The 17,884-nt window shown below is 53.4% G+C and overlaps 1 protein-coding gene across 1 annotated transcript; it reads right to left on the reverse strand.

Annotated features, from left to right (window-relative positions):
• Nucleotides 1-10,691: 10,691 nt before the first annotated feature.
• On the reverse strand, nucleotides 10,692-14,219 carry LOC110357440 (uncharacterized). The gene is made up of 5 exons (XM_065077519.1): nucleotides 14,148-14,219; nucleotides 13,803-13,994; nucleotides 11,451-13,511; nucleotides 11,226-11,295; nucleotides 10,692-11,015 (listed from the first exon to the last, which is right to left on the reverse strand). The coding sequence occupies exons 1-5, from the start codon at nucleotides 14,217-14,219 to the stop codon at nucleotides 10,894-10,896; spliced, it is 2,517 nt and encodes an 838-aa protein (XP_064933591.1). The 3' UTR covers nucleotides 10,692-10,893.
• Nucleotides 14,220-17,884: the final 3,665 nt, after the last annotated feature.

Below are 17,884 nucleotides of genomic sequence, written 5' to 3' on the forward strand. Positions count from 1 at the left end.
AGTCTGTCAAGCTGAGCCAGGTTCTCACGGTAGGTATTCTATAAACAGCTCCTCTAATTCATTTTGATAGAGAGTAATTGGCTTTACAACATTTTAAGAGCTTTCTTCAGGACAAACACAAAACAACGTATTTTATACTAGATGAGTTTTACAGTTTAAGCCTGTAAATTCCTTTGTGCACAGCATTGGGTGGTAAGTGTTCTCCTGGCTGCAAGTTTTCACTGTGGACGTGCAAAGTGGTTTGCTGGAGTGAGAGCACCGACAGCTCCTGCTGAACCGCTCACATTGAGCAGAGCAACGTTTGAGTGCGGGTGGTACAGACCCTGCCCACATGGGACAGGGTGGGCTCGCGTATTTGACTGGGCAGTGCCAAGAGAATGTAGCACCCATTCAAACTGTGCTCACACTGTATAGAGGGATTTGCAAAGTCTCCAGTGCCCTCTTTTAACGGAGAATTGTAGGCAAGCTGAGGTAGAAATTGAAATTCTCAAAGGTAGAATTGTGCTCCTCATTTCTTTCTAAATCCAAATTATTTGGGATTCAGGGCATGCCCTGGGATTTATGATGTGAAGGGGAGAATTAGTGATTCTCATTCAGAGAGCACAAGGGGCTTTGCTTTTACTACCAAGACACATTTGCATGAGAAATCCAGACCCTGATGTGGCTTAGATTTAACGTAAATGAGTCTCTCATGAGGTGAGTCAAGAAGAGAAGGTCTATTGAGATATGAAGAAGCTTTTGAAGTGCGATATATTCTAATCAGTGTGTGTATGTGGCTTAAAGGTAACTTCTGACAGCACCTACAAGGGAGCATTTAATACTAGTCCCCAAATAAGAGAGTCCATATTCTGTGTAGACTGTGCACAGAAAATTAACATCTATCCCACAAATTATAACAACCTTTAAAACACTTAACAGATCTTTGATTCAAGGATAGCAAAGGCTTTATGATCATGAAACAATCTAACACCTAACTCTGCTGGGGAAATGTTTTCCTCTTCCCTTTAGCAAATGAAAAATAGGGTTAGGATCCATTTTGCCCAAGATCCTGCCAAAACCCAGAGGCAGAGCTGGGGCCGTGCCCACTGCCTCCCAGTCTGGAGCTCTGCCCAGTAGATAATACTCCCTGGACCAGCCTGACAACTTCCCAGCAGATTGCCTCGGCCTGGCTCTGTGGCTGCATCATCTCTTGACCGACAGAAAAACGTCTTTCCAGTCTGTATGAACAACCTCTGAATGTTCCCGAAGTGGGTTGCACTGTGGCTGTTTTTGGAGGAGAGCACAAGAGAGCTCACCCAGAGGGAATCGTGATGCTGCCCTGCAGGATCATCAGCTCTCTGCAGAGAGGGGAACAAACAGAAGCTCCTCATCAGCAGTGAAGTGACTTTGGAAGGATGCCGACTGACAAGATGAGATGACAGCAAATCTCTGTTCTTTAGCAAATTATTGGTGAAGGGAGACAGCAGAGGAAAAAAACTGGACTGACAGATCATTTGTACCTAACAACCAGCCTGAACCCAGATCAGAGCTTTGGCTCTTATACTGCCAGACTCAGGGAAAATCTGAACAAAGTTCAAACTTCGTTGCTAACACCCATCAACATAATGAACAGAGTAAGCATCTGTGATACAACAGTGCCAGTCTGCGAGGAAGGCTTCAATGCGGGGCCAGAAGTTTTCAGTTACCCTTCTGAATAATTTCTCCTTGCAAAATGCCTAGACCAAGGCAGGTACATGTATATCTTAGTGCACAGACAATTTAAAGCAGCCCCCTCATTGTGGAACAGAGGAGAGGAGCCTCAGACAGCAAAATGAAGGAATACATTAATGAACTTGGCTGACCTGGCTTGTCCTTGGCAGAGTCCCCCAGCTGTGAAATACAAGCTCGAATGCCATGGCAGAGGCGGTCAGGCTGGGTGAGTGTTTCTGAGAGGTGCTATGGAGCTGGGATTGGAGGTAGAGAGGGGCAGGAGCTGTGTGAGGGGCTGGATCCCACCACCGCCTGCCTAGAAGACACCCCATGCCAGCAGCTGTTGGGGATGCGTAGGGCGTGGGCGCTGCTTGGACACAACGGCTTCAGCATCTCATGGTCACTGCAGCCTGCTCCGAGGTCCTTGAGGGGGCTAGCAAAGCTATTTATGGTACCCAGTTCCTGAGCTCCCTGGGCTGCAAAGAGAGGTAAATCCTATCCAAACAGTTCCGCCTCCAAGAAAGAGGCTAATAAGGGAAACAATAATGGTAGTTATTAATTCAGCAAGCTGTTTTAAATCCCTTTCTTAAAACATTAACTGTACCTCATAAACTCAGTATCTGACTTGTCTTTAAGATACTGAAGTCCCTGGAGAGGGTACAGAAGTGGCACTGCCTGCAGCAGGGAGTCGTTCATGCGCCGTGCGAAGCCGGTCGCAGTCATACAGGTGAAGTGGGAGATGAGGCCTCGCAAGGTCTGGTCACCACTTGCAAGGTTTGGCGGCTGCTCTCCATGGGAGGAGAAGAGGAGATGTGTGTGCAGGGCAGCAGTGGAAATCTCCAACACTGCACCGCGAGCAGCAGGACGGAGAGCTGGAGCAGCGCACCCGGGCGGGCAGAGTGCCCCAGTGCCTCGCGGGCAGCTGAGCTTTGCGGCAGCACGTCTGCAGTCAGCAAAACAGAGACAGCCCATGACAAGGGCTTTTCTCACAAAATACAGCAATGTAACCTTTGAGCTGCTAATCATTTTTCCTTTCTGGCAGCCAAACAAATGTTACGAAAGAGTAATTCTCAGCATCCATTGTACCCTGAGGGTTAACAAACATGTGTAAGAGCTCAAGAGAGAGAACTGGCAGCCTCTGCTTCTCCTTTAGCGTGCAGAGAGCTCTACTGAGACTTGAGGGACGATGGGAGTTGTCTTTTTTTCTTTTTTTTTGAGAAATGAGGTCACAGAAATTGTCAGAGGAGCATGTGGAATGATTATAGCAAAAGCACAGAAGCCTGTTAGAGAAACATCCTGATATTAGAAGCCTGATTCTAGTTATTTTACAGTAAGACTGTAAAGCACAAACTCTCCCCAAGAGCTAGGAGACAGTGCAGTGGTTTGTGCAGGGTGGTGACAGAAGTTAAGGCGGCAGCAGACCAAAGTGGAGAAGTGGAGGAACCAGAGTGTCCATGTGAGGTGGCCAACACCGGTCTCACATGGGACAGGAACAGGGCCAGCAGACTCTGTATGATGCGGAAAGGCAGTGCCCATCACCCTGCCACGGGCCGACTGCCCAGCGCTGCACAGTGTCACTTCTCTGTGACACTAGTTGCTGATCTTGGGATGGTTTCTAGTGGACAGGCGTGGGCCTCTCCTTTGGCAGCCTTTTCCCTTCACTTAGCAAAGAGGCTGATGCTAGAGCGAGCCCAAAGACCAAGTTGTTGTCTCATGTCAGCAGGGCAGGGGTCCGGTATCCAAGGGGTGGCACAGGGATGCCCATATGGGGCCAGTGTCTAGGTTACAAGGGTTCAAGTACTGTCATTTCCTCAGCAGAAGGTGCAAGAGCATTTCAACACGCATGTTCTAAAGTCCTTGCTGTCCCTGAAACCTCACCAAAATTTCCAGTTTCTAATACTTACTGCCACTGAGCCAGCGAACACCACAGGAATAGCACTGGCGGCAAAGCCACGATGTCCGAGTGAGACTAAAGTATCAGAAGGTAACTTAGTCAGGACTGGTTTAACTTGTAGCAAGTTATTAGCATCTTAAATAGTACTTAAAAAATGTGATCTGAAAGCCGTATTTTCAAAGAACAAGCTCAGATAATCGTCAGCCTCAGTGTGTCTGTAGGGCTTTGGATGGCATCACCTGGAATGAACCACCCCAGGCTGACCTCCCTTGCCCCAGCCAGCTCTGCTTTTCCTCAGATTTCCCATGGGGGTATCACTGCTGACCCATCGGCCACCCTACAAAAGACACTACACCATTTTTCTGATGATTTCATGTTTAATTCGTACTCTGCACTGAGCCATATGAGACAATTCCCTGGATGTGGGAAGGGAAAGGCTCCGTATGGGCAGCTTGAAATGTAGCACTGGGGCAGTGAGGCTGACTGCAACATTTAGAAATGACATTTCTTGGTTAATTCAGGAGCTTACCAGGTGACACCAAGAAACCAAGCAAAGGCTGTATTGACACCACAATCTGACCCTGGCCTGCAGCCTGGGCAGTTTTCACATGGAGATAGATTAATTCAGTGTACGTGTGAGTGGTGAGCCACTGATTACAAGCTTTGTTATAATAGAGCAACATTTTATTTAATTTTACTGTCTTTCCTACAGGCTGTGGAGGAAGTGACTAACTCCTGAGCAGGCAGTCAGGGACCTGGTGAGAAACTTCAGGTATGTTCTGGTGCCCTGTCTAGTCAGGGGATATTAGTCAAGCATAAGTCATAGCACTACACCTAAGGACAGACTTGCCCAGGAAAATCACAGACTGCTAATTTGGAGGGAGGACACAGTGGGGATTTTTTACACTAAAATGGTAAAATTAAGGTCTCCAGCTGAGATATCCATTTTGAGAGAGGAATGATAATTTGCCAGAACAGGGGACAGCTGAAATTAATAATGATATTTTGCTGTAATTTGTACTACGCAAAAGCAGAGTCAAATCAGTGTAGTCACTAGGGATCTGTACCTGATCTCTCTGAATGAGAAGTTGTTCCATTAATCTGAGCAGCCTAAAAGGAAGATTGTAATAATGCTGAGCATTTGGCTTACTAGACTAGTTAGTGTAATGTGGCTTGGCAGAATCTGTGATTCCTTCTAACATGGAGGGGAGATACCAGTCATAATTTCAGTTTGCCATCTGAAGTACAAACCCATGCTCCTCCTCCCCAGTTTTACATGAGTAAGACACCAAGAACTGCAACAAATTTTAAGAAGCTCAGACCATGCCCCCCACTCAAACCAACCAAACCCTCCCAGAGTTAGCTGTACTGTAAGAGACCACAAAAGTCACAACGTAAAGTTCACGTTGCCCAGAGGACAGAATTATCCCTGCTGACCCCAACAGCAATCAGATTTCAGTTTGACTAAAATTAATTTGCCTTGCTCCTAGTCTAAGCCTCTGCAAAGGGCCTAAGCACGTCTCCAGTGCAGGGTCATCCTGGGGCTGGCTCCTGGTGAGCCCTCCCGCTGCCTCTGGTTTCCTCTCTGATCCGCTGGGAAGGCAAAAACTGCAGAAAATGCTCTCAAAAGGTTAAAAAGAGAAATGTGATGGAAATGCTGGCCAAGTAAAATCAGCCCTGGAAGCTTTCTAATTCTCAGTTTGAGCTTGGACATGTGGAAAAAACAATAGTCATGAAAGGACTTGAAGACATTCCCAATCTAGATGAAGAATAAATGAGATAAAGGGGCACAGCAAAGAGGAAAAAAAATACAGATGAATTCTGATTATCCTCCCATCAGTTGTAACATGGAAACTAGGGCAGGATATCAGGCCATTTAATTCCAGCAAAAGTGGAGGTGGCCACAAAGGGGATTAAATATGACTGGAAAAGCAGCTAGTATTGGTATGGGACAATCATCAAAATGAGCCAAAAAAAAGAAAGTGAATGAGGATACGCAACACCGATCTTTGCTACATTGTTCACAGATATGGCAAGGGAAAACACAAACCCATACACCCACATGAAAGTAAAGCAAATTGTTATCTGGCTGAGCAGGAAGACATGTCTGCACAAGAAAGAAAACAACTGATGTCTGTGGGGTAACCTAAGTCCAGGAAAAAGAACAAAAGGGTTCAAATGTTGTAGACTTAAACGGAAAGGTCTTCTGGTTTTGTTTTGTGGGGTTTTGTTGTTGTTACTGATTGGTTATTAGCATAAAACTGGAAAAAACTGGAAGTGCTATTGCTGCATCAAAGCAAGAGGTGGTATAAAGCATGCAGCTCAGAAGGGGGGTGTGAGTACCCACAAAGTGTGCATGTGTATTCACAGTCATCCCAAGGAACATCACTGATTTTAGAGCAGATTAAAGAAGAGCCTGGATGTGCTTTCGGAAGCCTTGTGCATCAGATCCTTGCGCAGAGGTGGATGGATCATGGCTCAGTTTTCCAGCAAGGGGGCAAGATCCTGCTGCTGCTGCTCCTCAAGCTGGAGTTCAGCAATTCCAGGAGCTAGACCCTGTGGTAGAGGAGCAAACAGCTGAACTTCGGAGAAAGAAAAGTCAAGCAACAGCAGAAGGACACACGGTGCAGCTGTTCCAGGGCTTCACAGTTGGGCTAGAGGAAACAGAGCAGACATAGGACCTCCAGTCTCAAAAGCAAACGACCCTGAATGGGCAGCACTGAGAAAATCCTCATCAGCTGTGAAGAAAAATCAGGTGACACTATTTGAGAGAAGCCATGAAAGAGCTTAGCACCCTGCCATGCAGCAACCCCTAAGGGAAGGGGTTACTGGTATCTCTGAGATGTGCAGTGGTCCACAGAATGAGAGGCACAAGGCTCGTGATTGCTTCTGGCAGATCATTGACATGGCTGTGAAACAAGAGACCAAGGGAAGCAGGAATCTCTGGTGGTGGGACTGGAACAAAAGCCTCGATTACGCACTGTTGGGGATGGACACACAAACGGGGTAGAGCACTGCACTTGCTGCTGTGGATGGGAGAGCACCAGTGCTGTGGAGGAGGGTCTTAAAAACGGAGGGGCAATTGCTTCATGTGGGTGCTCCAAAACATGCACGCAATGGGGAGGTTCCTTGTAAGAAAAAGGTGATACCGTATGGTGCAGGGATTAGGTAAAACAGGCCTAAATGGCAATAGATCTCAAATGTCCTTGACTTGAATCGGAGACATGCGGGTGGAACAGGAGCTTGAGAGGTATCCAGCCAAGGCTTCTGGCTTGTCTTCAGGAACTTGCAGGACGGTCTTCCCTGCTTTCACTGCTGGCTGTTGGCTGGGTCCCTGGTGCCCAGTGAGAGCCTTGCGCGCAACCTCACTGACGATGCGCTTGACAGCATCCGACAGAGCTACATTGTCGGCTGTGGGGCTGTGCTGGGCGGGTGCCGGGTTCTCTGCCCCTGGTTCCACCTCTGTGCCTGGGCTGCTGGGGCAGGCAGACCCTTCCTGGGGATGTGCATGGGGGCCCTGGAAGCAGTCTTGGAGCGAGGGGCTGACCCAGATGGTGCGGATGGTGATGTCTTCCAATTGGGACCTCTCTTTGCTTCTCTCGTCTTCCCGTTCTTCCTTGTTCACCAAGGCCACTGTTTTGTCCTCTGGTGCTTGCAAGACAGTCCTCCCTGCTGTCTGCACCAGCTGCGGGCCAAGTCCCTGGCTTCCAGTGACAATATTGCACCTGGCTGTATCCTTCACAGGTGCACATCTGTACTGGCCATGACTCCTGCTCACTGTCCTTGTGGCTGGGTGAGGCTGAGCTGGTGGGACAGGCTGCCGGAGGATGCTGTCTGCCATGCTGACTGCTGTCTCAGCGCCCCTGGCAGCATCTGCAGAAGGTGCTGCTGGCAGAGGAGACAGCCTGCAGCAGGGCCTGGCAGGTGCAAATGTGCACGGAATATTACACGTGCTTATGTGGAAGCACGGGAGGAAAATACACTTGCGATTATGCGAGGATTAATTTTACACCTGCTTATATTGAGCATGGAAAGTTACACGTGCAAATGTGCACGGCAAGTATAGATACACTCGCATTTCTGCGAGGACAAGTTTTACTCACATCCGTGGCGGCAAGGCAGGCAGAGTCCCCATCCCGGGGAGGGGGGCTCTCCACGGCAGCATCTCACTCGTGCTCCAAGAGACCTGCGACAATGGATCGAGTATCGACGGGAGTCCTGTTTTTTATTGGCTGATCAGATCTGACTGTAGGCATTCCAGAAGCTTCTCTGCACCCCCACCCTGGCTGTGGGGTGCCCTGAAGCTTCCAAACATCCCCCACACTGGCCGCAGGCGCCCAGCGGCTCAGTGGCGCCTCGGCACTCCCTTCTCCTAAGAGCCCTGGCCAGGGTGCTCTGGGGCAAAACAAAAGAAGCTGTTAGCCTCAAGTAGCAGAGAGAGAGGGAGATGTGTCTACTCCTTCCATGATGAAGGAGGGAGGGGGAGAGAGGGGGGGTTTGCATCCTGCTGCAATCCACCCTGTGACTACAGGCATTTTCTGACACTTGAGTGGTCCTGCAGTCACCTCTTGCCTCCAAAGTAAAAAGGGGACACTTCTGCTGGCGTGCCTTAATGTCCACTGTGGATCACCATATCTCATGTGTTGACTTACCCCCACAAAACAGTTATTAATAACAATCAACAATAGAATTGAAGTAATTACAACAATAAAAAATTGCCCGAGATAATTATTGAGTCCAAACATCAGTCACAGTTCATTAGTGTTTCCATTCCTGTGACTGCCTTCCTTCTGAATGGCTTGCTGGTGTTAGCTGGATCTTTTTCCATCCCGTCATCTTCCTTTGCCCTGCAAGAAAACACAAAAACAGACCTCGGTCCCTTCGGAACCGGGCTTTCATAGTTAACATGTTAAACTAGCTCAGAAGGTTCTGAGCAGAAAGTATCTCTTGGACCTTGTGTTTTGGGAGCAGGTCTTTATCGAGTTGTTGCGTGTTATTGACGCTTTATCAAAATCATTAATGACCTCCATAATGCCCCATTTAGCTGCAGTGGAGTGCCGGTTAATTTTTGATAGCAAGTAATGTTAACAGCTCCTTTTAGTAAGCAGCAGTGCTGAGGCATATTGCCGGGTCCTAATGGGAGCTGCCTCTGACCCTCAGAGAGCACTGAGCCGGGGCGGGGTTGCTGGCCACAAGCCGCGGCTTTTTTTTCTTCAGTTTGAAAGAGTGGGGGGGCGCTCCCGCCCGCAATGGGGCGGGGGGAGGTGGCCAACCCGGGGAAGGCCGGGCTGCCCCGCCCCACACCACCAGGATTTAGATGCCAGGAACGGGGCGGGGGGCGGGGCTAGCCGGGAGGAGGTGCGCGGACAGGCGCTAGAAGCTTTACGGCGGGAAGTTTGCCTCCGTTTTTTGGGTCACGCCCGTACTGGACATATATTCCTAGCGGCCCTTTCAGGCTGCCCCGTTTCGCGCCGCCAGTCCCGGGGCGGTCGCCGGCACTCGCGAGGTCGGGCTTTGCTATGCCGGACCCTCCGAGTTGCCGGTACGGAGCGGGGAACGTCTGGACACCGCGGCTGGGGACAAGTCGCGGTCTCGACTGCGATGGGCACTCGGGACCGGCCGGTCGGGAGGGGAGCGGCCAGCTATAGCGAACCCACCAAGGCTCCCACGAACCGGCCGCAGCGCCACCATACCGGATCCCTCGGCAGGGGGTGGGGAAGCGTCCGAACTACCACTCAATAATATTCCATCACCCTCGGCACACGGGGCCGCACAAAGCACATAAACGTCTCCAATGAGCGGGCGCACGTCCTCTCTATTTCATGAACACGGTTTTCAGTGTTGAGAAGCGGGGGGGCGGAGGGGCGTTCGCTTAAAAAGCCCACGCGTTTGTTTCGCCGCAAAACTTCCTTTATTTGGAGATCAAGTTTAGGCACACCCCGCACTAACTTTAAGCAAACGGCCATAAGGAAACCCCCGCACACGTGGCGGCAAGGCAGGCGGAGTCTCCATCGCGGGGAGGGGTCTCGGCGGCAGCATCTCACTTGTGCTCCAAGAGACCCGCGAAAATGGGCGGAGTCTCGACGAGAGTCCTGGTTTTTATTGGCTGATCAGATCTGACTGTAGGCATTCCAGAAGCTTCTCTGCACCCCCACACTGGCTGTGGGTGCCCCTGAAGCTTCCAAAAATCCCCCACACTGGCCGTGGGTGTCCAGCGGCTCCCTGGCACCTCGGCACTCCCTTCTCCTAATGGCCCTGGCCAGGGTGCTCTGGGGCCAAACAAAAGAAGCTGTTAGCCTCAAGGAGCAGAGAGGGAGATGTGTCTACTCCTTCCATACTGAAGGAAGGAAGGAAGGAAGGAAGGAAGGAAGGAAGGAAGGAAGGGGAGAGAGGGGGGTTTGCATCCTGCCACAGTGCCTGTGCTGCTGGGGCAGTCAGACCCTTCCTGGGGACGTGCATGGGGGCCCTGGAAGCAGTCCTGCACCGAGAGGCTGACCCAGATGGTACGGATGGTGATGTCTTCCAGTTGGGACCTCTCCTTGCTTCTCTCGTCTTCCCGTTCTTCCTTGTTCACCAAGGCCACTGTTTTGTCCTCTGGCACTTGCAGGACAGTCCTCCCTGCTGTCTCTACCGGCTGCGGGCTAAGTCCCTGGCTTCCAGTGACAATATTGCACCTGGCTGTATCTTTCACAGGTGCATGTCTGTACTGGGCATGACTCCTGCTCGCTGTCCTTGCTGCTGTGGATGGGAGAGCACCAGTGCTGTGGAGGAGGGTCTTAAAAATGGAGGGGCAATAGCCTCGTGTAGGTGCTCAGAAATGCCCCCGCAATGGGGAGGTTCCTTGTGAGACCAAGGTGATGCCGTATGGTGCAGGGATTAGGTCAAAGAGGCCAAATTGGAAATAGATCTCAAGTGTTTAAAGTCCTTGACTTGAATCGGAGACAGGCAAGTGGAACAAGAGCTTGAGAGGGATCCAGCCAGACTGCAGGCTTGCATCAGCACCAGCCTAGGGCTCCCCGCAACCAATGCCGGGACACCCCGAGGGCAGTGATTGCTTGCACCCGTGTTTCTCCTGAGGTGGACCAGGCACAGACAAGCATGGGAGGAAAACTGCAATCTTTATTGGCTGCAGAAAGTGTCCAAGGCTGAGGAGAGCCCAGCAGCACCACGTCCTCAGGGCAGGTGAATGTCGCGGTTGCCGTCCATGCACCCATCTATCACGTGCTGCCCTGAGCCGTTCACTGTGGATGCTGGCAGGCTTAGGACCAGCTGCCATCTCTGGGGACCTGTCTGGCACTGGCAACTGGGCTCTAATCCTCTTGCTCTCCCACAGTGCAGCTACAACAGAAAGCCCTGCACGGAGCCCGAAGCGCCCTCCTGAACAGGGAAGGCTGTTGCTGTTGAGCAGGGGCGTGTGGGAGGCTGCTGACGCCTGTGGGGGCATGAGAGCTGTAGGTGAGTGGCACAGCAGGCGAGTGACAACCCCTACCTGTCCCCGGCACTGAGGGCTTCTCTCAGGGAGGGGTGAACAGACAGTGGCCTCCTGTGCGCGCAGTGCTGCAGGACTGGCCCAGATGCCTCTCACTGGGCCAGCCGGGCCAGCCCGGCCCTCACTGGAATGGTGTTCGACTTGGGGACGTACCTTGGCCATCCTCGGGCACGTCCCTGCAGCTGCAGCAGGGCTGTGTGTCACATCTGTGGTGGGAGGCCACCTGCGTGAAGACAGCGAGAGCACAGGGGATAGAGGGCATGTCAGTGGGATGGCACGGGGACCACCAGGCGTCTCCCTGCCGAACACACCCCAGGCACCCGCGCCGATCTCCAGCGACTTGGGATGACTGGCGCTGGCAACACACAGCCAGCTCACCTGATGCGGAAGGTCCCGAGCCAAGGGAGAAGCCACTGCATGTCCTTTGTCGTCTGCTGCTGGCGCAAGATTGAGTGTGCCAGCGTCTGCCGGAGGCTGTTGAGGCAGTGAAGAAGCCGCATCTTCCTCAGGCGCTACCAGGCTGACCATGGCCCCTTCTCGATAGTCTCCAGACATGGGAGAAACCATGTTTTCCCCTTCATTATGTGCAGCTGGGACAAGAGGGGCTGTGCTGGCCTCTTCCTCAGGCTGCCCAGCCAAGGGAGACTCTGTGGCTTCAAGTCCTGCAGTCGTTGGTGCTGCCGTTTCCACATCCATGCTTTGAGCAAGGTCCCGCTGTTCCGTTGGCTGCTGGACGATTCCTTGGGCCACAGCCCTGCACACGGCCTCATTGACCATGCGCTGGACTGTGTCCCACAGAGCTGTGTTGTTGGCTGTGGGCATGTGCGGGGCAGGAGCCGAGCTCTCTGCCGCTGGTGCCACTTCTGTGCCCATTGTGCTGGGCCAGCGGAGCATCTCCTGGCCACCTTCATTGGCATCCTGGTCGTGCTCCATGACCCAGATGATGTGGATGCTTTCGTTTTCCCCTTGGGAGCACTCTTCCCTGCTCTCATCTTCCCAGATTTCCCTCGTGGCCAAAGCTTCTGGCTCATCTTCAGGAACTTGCAGGACAGCCTTCCCTGCTTTCACTGCTGCGTGTTGGATGGGTCCCCGGCGCTCAGTGAGAACTTTGTGCCCGACCTCACTGACCATTTTCTTGACAACATCTGACATAGCCACATCATTGGCTGTGGGGCTGTGCTGGGCAGGAGCCTGGCTCTTTGCCTCAGGTGCCGCCTCTGTTTTCATCATGCTGGCCAAGGCAGACACCTCCTGGGGACCTGCACGGGCAACCTGGTCGTGCTCCATGACCGAGGGGCTGGCCCAGATGGTGTGGATGCTGTTGATTTCCTGTTGGGAGCACTCTTTGCTCCTCTCATCTTCCCAGATTTCCCTCTTGGCCAAGGCTTCTGGCTTGTCTTCAGGAACTTGCGGGACGATCTTCCCTGCTTTCACTGCTGGCTGTTGGCTGGGTCCCTGGTGCCCAGTGAAAGCCTTGTGTGCAACCTCACTGACGATGCGCTTGACAGCATCCGACAGAGCTACATTGTCAGCTGTGGGGCTGTGCTGGGCAGGAGCCTGGCTCTCTGCCTCTAGTGCTGCCTCTGTGTTCATCGTGCTGGCCAAGGCAGACACCTCCTGGGGATTTGCACGGGCATCCTGGTCGTGCTCGATGACCGAGGGGCTGACCCAGATGGTGTGGATGCTGTCATTTTCCTGTTGGGAGCACTCTTTGCTGCTCTCATCTTCCCAGATTTCCTTCTTGGCCAAGGCTTCTGGCTTGTCTTCAGGAACTTGCAGGATGGTCTTCCCTGCTTTCACTGCTGGCTGTTGGCTGGGTCCCTGGTGCCCAGTGAGAACCTTGTGCACAACCTCACTGACGATGCACTTGACAGCAACCGACAGAGCTACATTGTCGGCTGTGGGGCTGTGCTGGGCGGGTGCCGGGTTCTCTGCCCCTGGTTCCACCTCTGTGCCTGGGCTGCTGGGGCAGTCAGACCCTTCCTGGGGATGTGCATGGGGGCCCTGGAAGCAGTCTTGGAGCGAGGGGCTGACCCAGATGGTGCGGATGGTGATGTCTTCCAATTGGGACCTCTCTTTGCTTCTCTCATCTTCCCGTTCTTCCTTGTTCACCAAGGCCACTGTTTTGTCCTCTGGTGCTTGCAGGACAGTCCTCCCTGCTGTCTGCACCAGCTGCGGGCCAAGTCCCTGGCTTCCAGTGACAATGTCGCACCTGGCTGTATCCTTCACAGGTGCAGAAGGTGCTGCTGGCAGAGGAGACAGCCTGCAGCAGGGCCTGGCAGGTGCCGGTGGCCAAGCTGTGCGTGCGGGTCCGGGTGCCGCTGCGGGCCTGTGGAGAGGCGGCAGGGCTGGCAGATGGGCTGTCTTGTCCCGGGGCACGCTCGTGCAGGGCAGTTCCGCTGGGTTGCAGGGCTCCCTGCTGTGTGCCTGGCCGTCCATCTGCAAGAGACGCCCATGAGGAGAGAGGCCGTGTAAGCGTGGCCCTTGGTCCTGCGCCCCAGCTGGATGAGCAGCTGTGGCCGGGCTCCCCTGCCAGCCCCAGGGCAGCGCTCAGCCCCACAGGCGGCTGCCTCCCTGCTTCCTGAGCCGGCGGGGCAGAGGGCTGGTCCCCCTGTGGCCCATGGCCACTCCTGGGAGCACCCCCACATGCCTGGGCAGTTGGCCGGGCACAGCCCAGGGGCTCAGCGTGTTACAGGGCCGGGCCTGACTGTTCCCTCCTGCACCTCCCACCTGCTCGTCGGCAGCTCCTGGGGTCGGGAAGTTGTTCGGCTCCATGTTCCTCGGGCTCTCTACCTGTGTGTGGTGGCTCCCAGCAGCCTGCGAGCTCTCTGGGCAGGCGAGCGGTGGCAGCCTGACCCCATGACCGGACAAGACCTGGGGCTGGCTGCCCTGCGGCGCTGCCTGGCTCTGGTTGTGGTCAACCTGCAGGCAGGAGGAGGAGGAGGACACATGGGATGCGGGCGGCAGCCTCGGCACAGCAGCCCCCACAGTGCTGGCAGCCCCAGCCCCGGCACCACAGCAGCTGCACGTGGCACCATTCCACCACCGGCCTCTCCCTCCTGCCCCATCCCTCACCTGTGGCCTGTTCACTAAGGGCGGCAGCCTGAAGGGCTTGGATTGGGTGTTTGCCTTCTTGTCCATGGGCATCTTGGGCGTTGTCGGCCGCAGAGCTGCCACAGGCACCCAGGGGAGATGCTGCCTCCTGAGAAGCTGTTGCCTCCTGAGAAGCTGCTCACCTGGGAGTGGGGACCCCAGGGCTCTCACTCCTTAAACACCCCCACGGTCACCGTGGGGACCCCCCTGTCACAATGGCCTCTGGCCATGATGAGTCCTCCACATCACAGAGCCTGGGCAGTCACCATGGAGACACCCACCTCTGGGCCCGGCTGGGCCTGGTATGGGGCAGCCCCTGCTTGAAGGAGCAGGGAGCAGAGAATGGGAAGGCAAGCTGAGGCGTTTTCCTTTGAGTTGCGTCCAGCAAAACCTAAGTTTCAATAAGATGAGAATTAAGTGCTCCTAACAAGAAGCACAACGCTGACCATTCCCAACTTCCATCACCAAAAGCAAAAGGCAGTAGAGTCTGCTCCTTCCAGGCAGCATATACAAAATAAATACGCTTAGAACCACACAAACTCTTCTGTGCAAAACCTGATCATTTTATTGCTATGGAGGAAATTCAGCTTCCCTGGGAGAAGTAGTTTGAATTTTGGTGAATGAGTTATCCGAGGTCTTCTTGGAGGAACATTATGTTTTAATCACATTTTACTACCAAAACCAGCCTTAAAACTTGGTCTAGAAAAGAAGCAAACAGATTGATGTCTCCTGGTGCTCTTCAGTGGGATCAGACCAACTCTGTGGCCACTGCACATCGAGACGCAAAAGCCTTCTGTCACGGAGGCACCCCCAAGATAGTTTTAGGTGGACAACCATGTCCAAACCAAACTTTTATTCTGGTCAAAAAGGTGCAGCAGATTAACCACTCCAGTGGTTAGCACTCCAGTAACGTAAATACAGGTTCCACTATCAGTTGAGGAAATTATTGGGGTGCAGCAAATAATAACAATGGAGATCCACAGTGTGCATACACATGGCTCACCAAAAAAACAATACCAGAGCAGTCCCTGACTCCGGGAAAAATACACCTGCCTTGCCTGAATCTGGCAAGGAATTATTAAAGAAAATACACGTGCTTATATTTAAGCATGGAATAAGCACCCTCCCAAGTGGCGAGGAATTATTAAATACACTTGCTTATCTGGTGAGGAAATCAGGATATCACTCACCCACACATGGAGATGAGGCAAATGGCGTCCCAGTCCCGGGAGGGCTCTCGGCGGCAGCATTTGGCCCGCGCTCCGAGAGGACACGCCAAGCACATGCCTCGACGGGGTCCCGTTTATATACCCGAGTGTAGATCTGACTGTGGGCATTCCAGAAGCTTCTCTGCACCCCCACTCTGGCTGTGGGGTGCCCTGAAGCTTCTCGGCTCCTTGGCGCCTCTGCACCCCGTCCTCCTCTCTCTTAACAACCCTGGCCAATGGGCTCTGGGGTCAAACAAAAGCTGTTACCCCCATTGCAGAAGAGGAAGGGGGAAGGATGTGTTGAGGGAGAGGGGGATGTGCCTACACCTTCCATATCAAAGGAAGGTGGGGGCAGGGGAAAGGGGGAAGAGAGGGGGCTGTGCAACTGCCACACCTTCATGCACAGAACAGCTCCGGAGCACGACTATAGACCTCCTTGATTGCTCCGTTGCATTTTTCAGCCTGTGTTTTGCTATTGCTTTAGCAAGACCTCCTCCCGTTGGCAAATTACTGTTGGCAAACTACTGTCAACAAGGCCAATGGCTTCGTACCCTACCTTAGGAATCAGATCACTCCTAGGAAGGAAGTGTTTTCAGAGAGAGCATGTAAAGCAGATTAAAGAGAAGAACACATTGCTGTACCATCACCTTGAACTGGGCACCTGCTGAATTGAAACTGGAGGGGCTTATAGGAGTCAGCGCAGCTGTGATTTGGGGCCCAGCAAGTACCTTGTGTCAAAAGTGTTCCAAATCATGCTGAGGAAACAGATGCTCCCCACAAAATGAATTGGGTATTTCTGTATGTACACCACCACCCTTTTGGCCACAGCCCCAAGTGACTTGCTGCGGCATGGCCCCGCAGCAGCAGAAAGTGTTGCTGGTCGCTTCAGGAGTGAGGAGCGCAGGTTGGACAGCTGTGGCAAATGACTTGCTTTGTTTCACGTCAATTTCACTCCTTTTGCTTTTCATGAATTGAGATTGTTTCATATGCAGCTGCGTGGGGGATAATCAGCTGTGAAGAAAAATCAGGTGACACTAATTCAGAGAATCTGTGAAAGAGCTCAGCACCCTGCCATGCAGCAACCCCTAAGGGAAGGGGTTATTGACATCTTTGAGGCATGCAGTGGTCCACAGAATGAGAGGCACAAGGCTCGTGATTGCTTCTGGCAGATCATTGACATGGCTGTGAAACAAGAGACCAAGGGAAGCAGGAATCTCTGGTGGTGGGACTGGAACAAAAGCCTCGATTACGCACTGTTGGGGATGGACACACCAACGGGGTACAGCGCTGCACTTGCTGCTGTGGATGGGAAAGCACCAGCACCATGGAGGAGGGTCTTAAAAATGAGGGGGCAATAGCCTCGTGTAGGTGCTCAGAAATGCCCCCGCAATGGGGAGGTTCCTTGTGAGACCAAGGTGACGCCGTATGGTGCAGGGATTAGGTCAAAGAGGCCAAACTGGAAATGGATCTCAAGTGTTTAAAGTCCTTGACTTGAATCGGAGACAGGCGGGTGGAACAAGAGCTTGAGAGGGATCCAGCCAGACCGCAGGCTTGCAGCAGCACCAGATGGTGTGGATGGTGATGTCTTCCAACTGGGACCTCTCTTTGCTTCTCTCGTCTTCCCGTTCTTCCTTGTTCACCAAGGCCACTGTTTTGTCCTCTGGCGCTTGCAGGACAGTCCTCCCTGCTGTCTGCACCAGCTGCGGGCCAAGTCCCTGGCTTCCAGTGACAATGTCGCACCTGGCTGTATCCTTCACAGGTGCACATCTGTACTGGCCATGACTCCTGCTCGCTGTCCTTGTGGCTGGGTGAGGCTGAGCTGGTGGGACAGGCTGCCGGAGGATGCTGTCTGCCGTGCTGACTGCTGTCTCAGCGCCCCTGGCAGCATCTGCAGAAGGTGCTGCTGGCAGAGGAGACAGCCTGCAGCAGGGCCTGGCAGGTGCCGGTGGCCAAGCTGTGCGTGCGGGTCCGGGTGCCGCTGCGGGCCTGTGGAGAGGTGGCAGGGCTGGCAGATGGGCTGTCTTCTCCCGGGGCACGCTCGTGCAGGGCAGTTCCGCTGGGTTGCAGGGCTCCCTGCTGTGTGCCTGGCCGTCCGTCTGCAAGAGACGCCCATGAGGAGAGAGGCCGCGTGAGCGTGGCCCTTGGTCCTGCGCCCCAGCTGGACGAGCAGCTGTGGCCGGGCTCCCCTGTTAGCCCCAGGGCAGTGCTCAGCCCCGCAGGTGGCTGCCTCCCTGCTTCCTGAGCCGGCGGGGCAGAGGGCTGGTCCCCCTGTGTTTTGGAATACCATCTGAGTTTGCAGACAAAACTGGTGTTTGCAGGGAGGGAGGAACTGCTGAGGTGCCTCCTGTTGGTGGGGGGTTTAGGCTGGGAAGTTTCACGGTTAGAGCTACAGTTTGACCTGTTGATGAGTCATGTTCAGGGGATGTTGTGGCCGAATGCAAACCCCCCTTTCTCCCCCTCCCTCCTTTAGTATGGAAGGAGTAGGCACATCTCCTTCTCTCTCTGCTACTT

The sequence above is a fragment of the Columba livia genome, chromosome 12 (genome assembly GCF_036013475.1).
Source record: "Columba livia isolate bColLiv1 breed racing homer chromosome 12, bColLiv1.pat.W.v2, whole genome shotgun sequence".
Taxonomy (NCBI): domain Eukaryota; kingdom Metazoa; phylum Chordata; class Aves; order Columbiformes; family Columbidae; genus Columba; species Columba livia.

What these genes read in the sequence shown, in the direction of transcription:
- LOC110357440 (XM_065077519.1), bottom strand. Translation starts at nt 14,219, where the DNA reads ATGCCCATGGACAAGAAGGCAAACACCCAATCCAAGCCCTTCAGGCTG. An exon ending in CAGGAGCTGCCGACGAGCAG is followed by an intron (nt 13,512 to 13,802) that starts GTGGGAGGTGCA and finishes CGTCTCTTGCAG; the next exon opens with ATGGACGGCCAGGCACACAG. An exon ending in CTCGGGACCTTCCGCATCAG is followed by an intron (nt 11,296 to 11,450) that starts GTGAGCTGGCTG and finishes GTCTTCACGCAG; the next exon opens with GTGGCCTCCCACCACAGATG.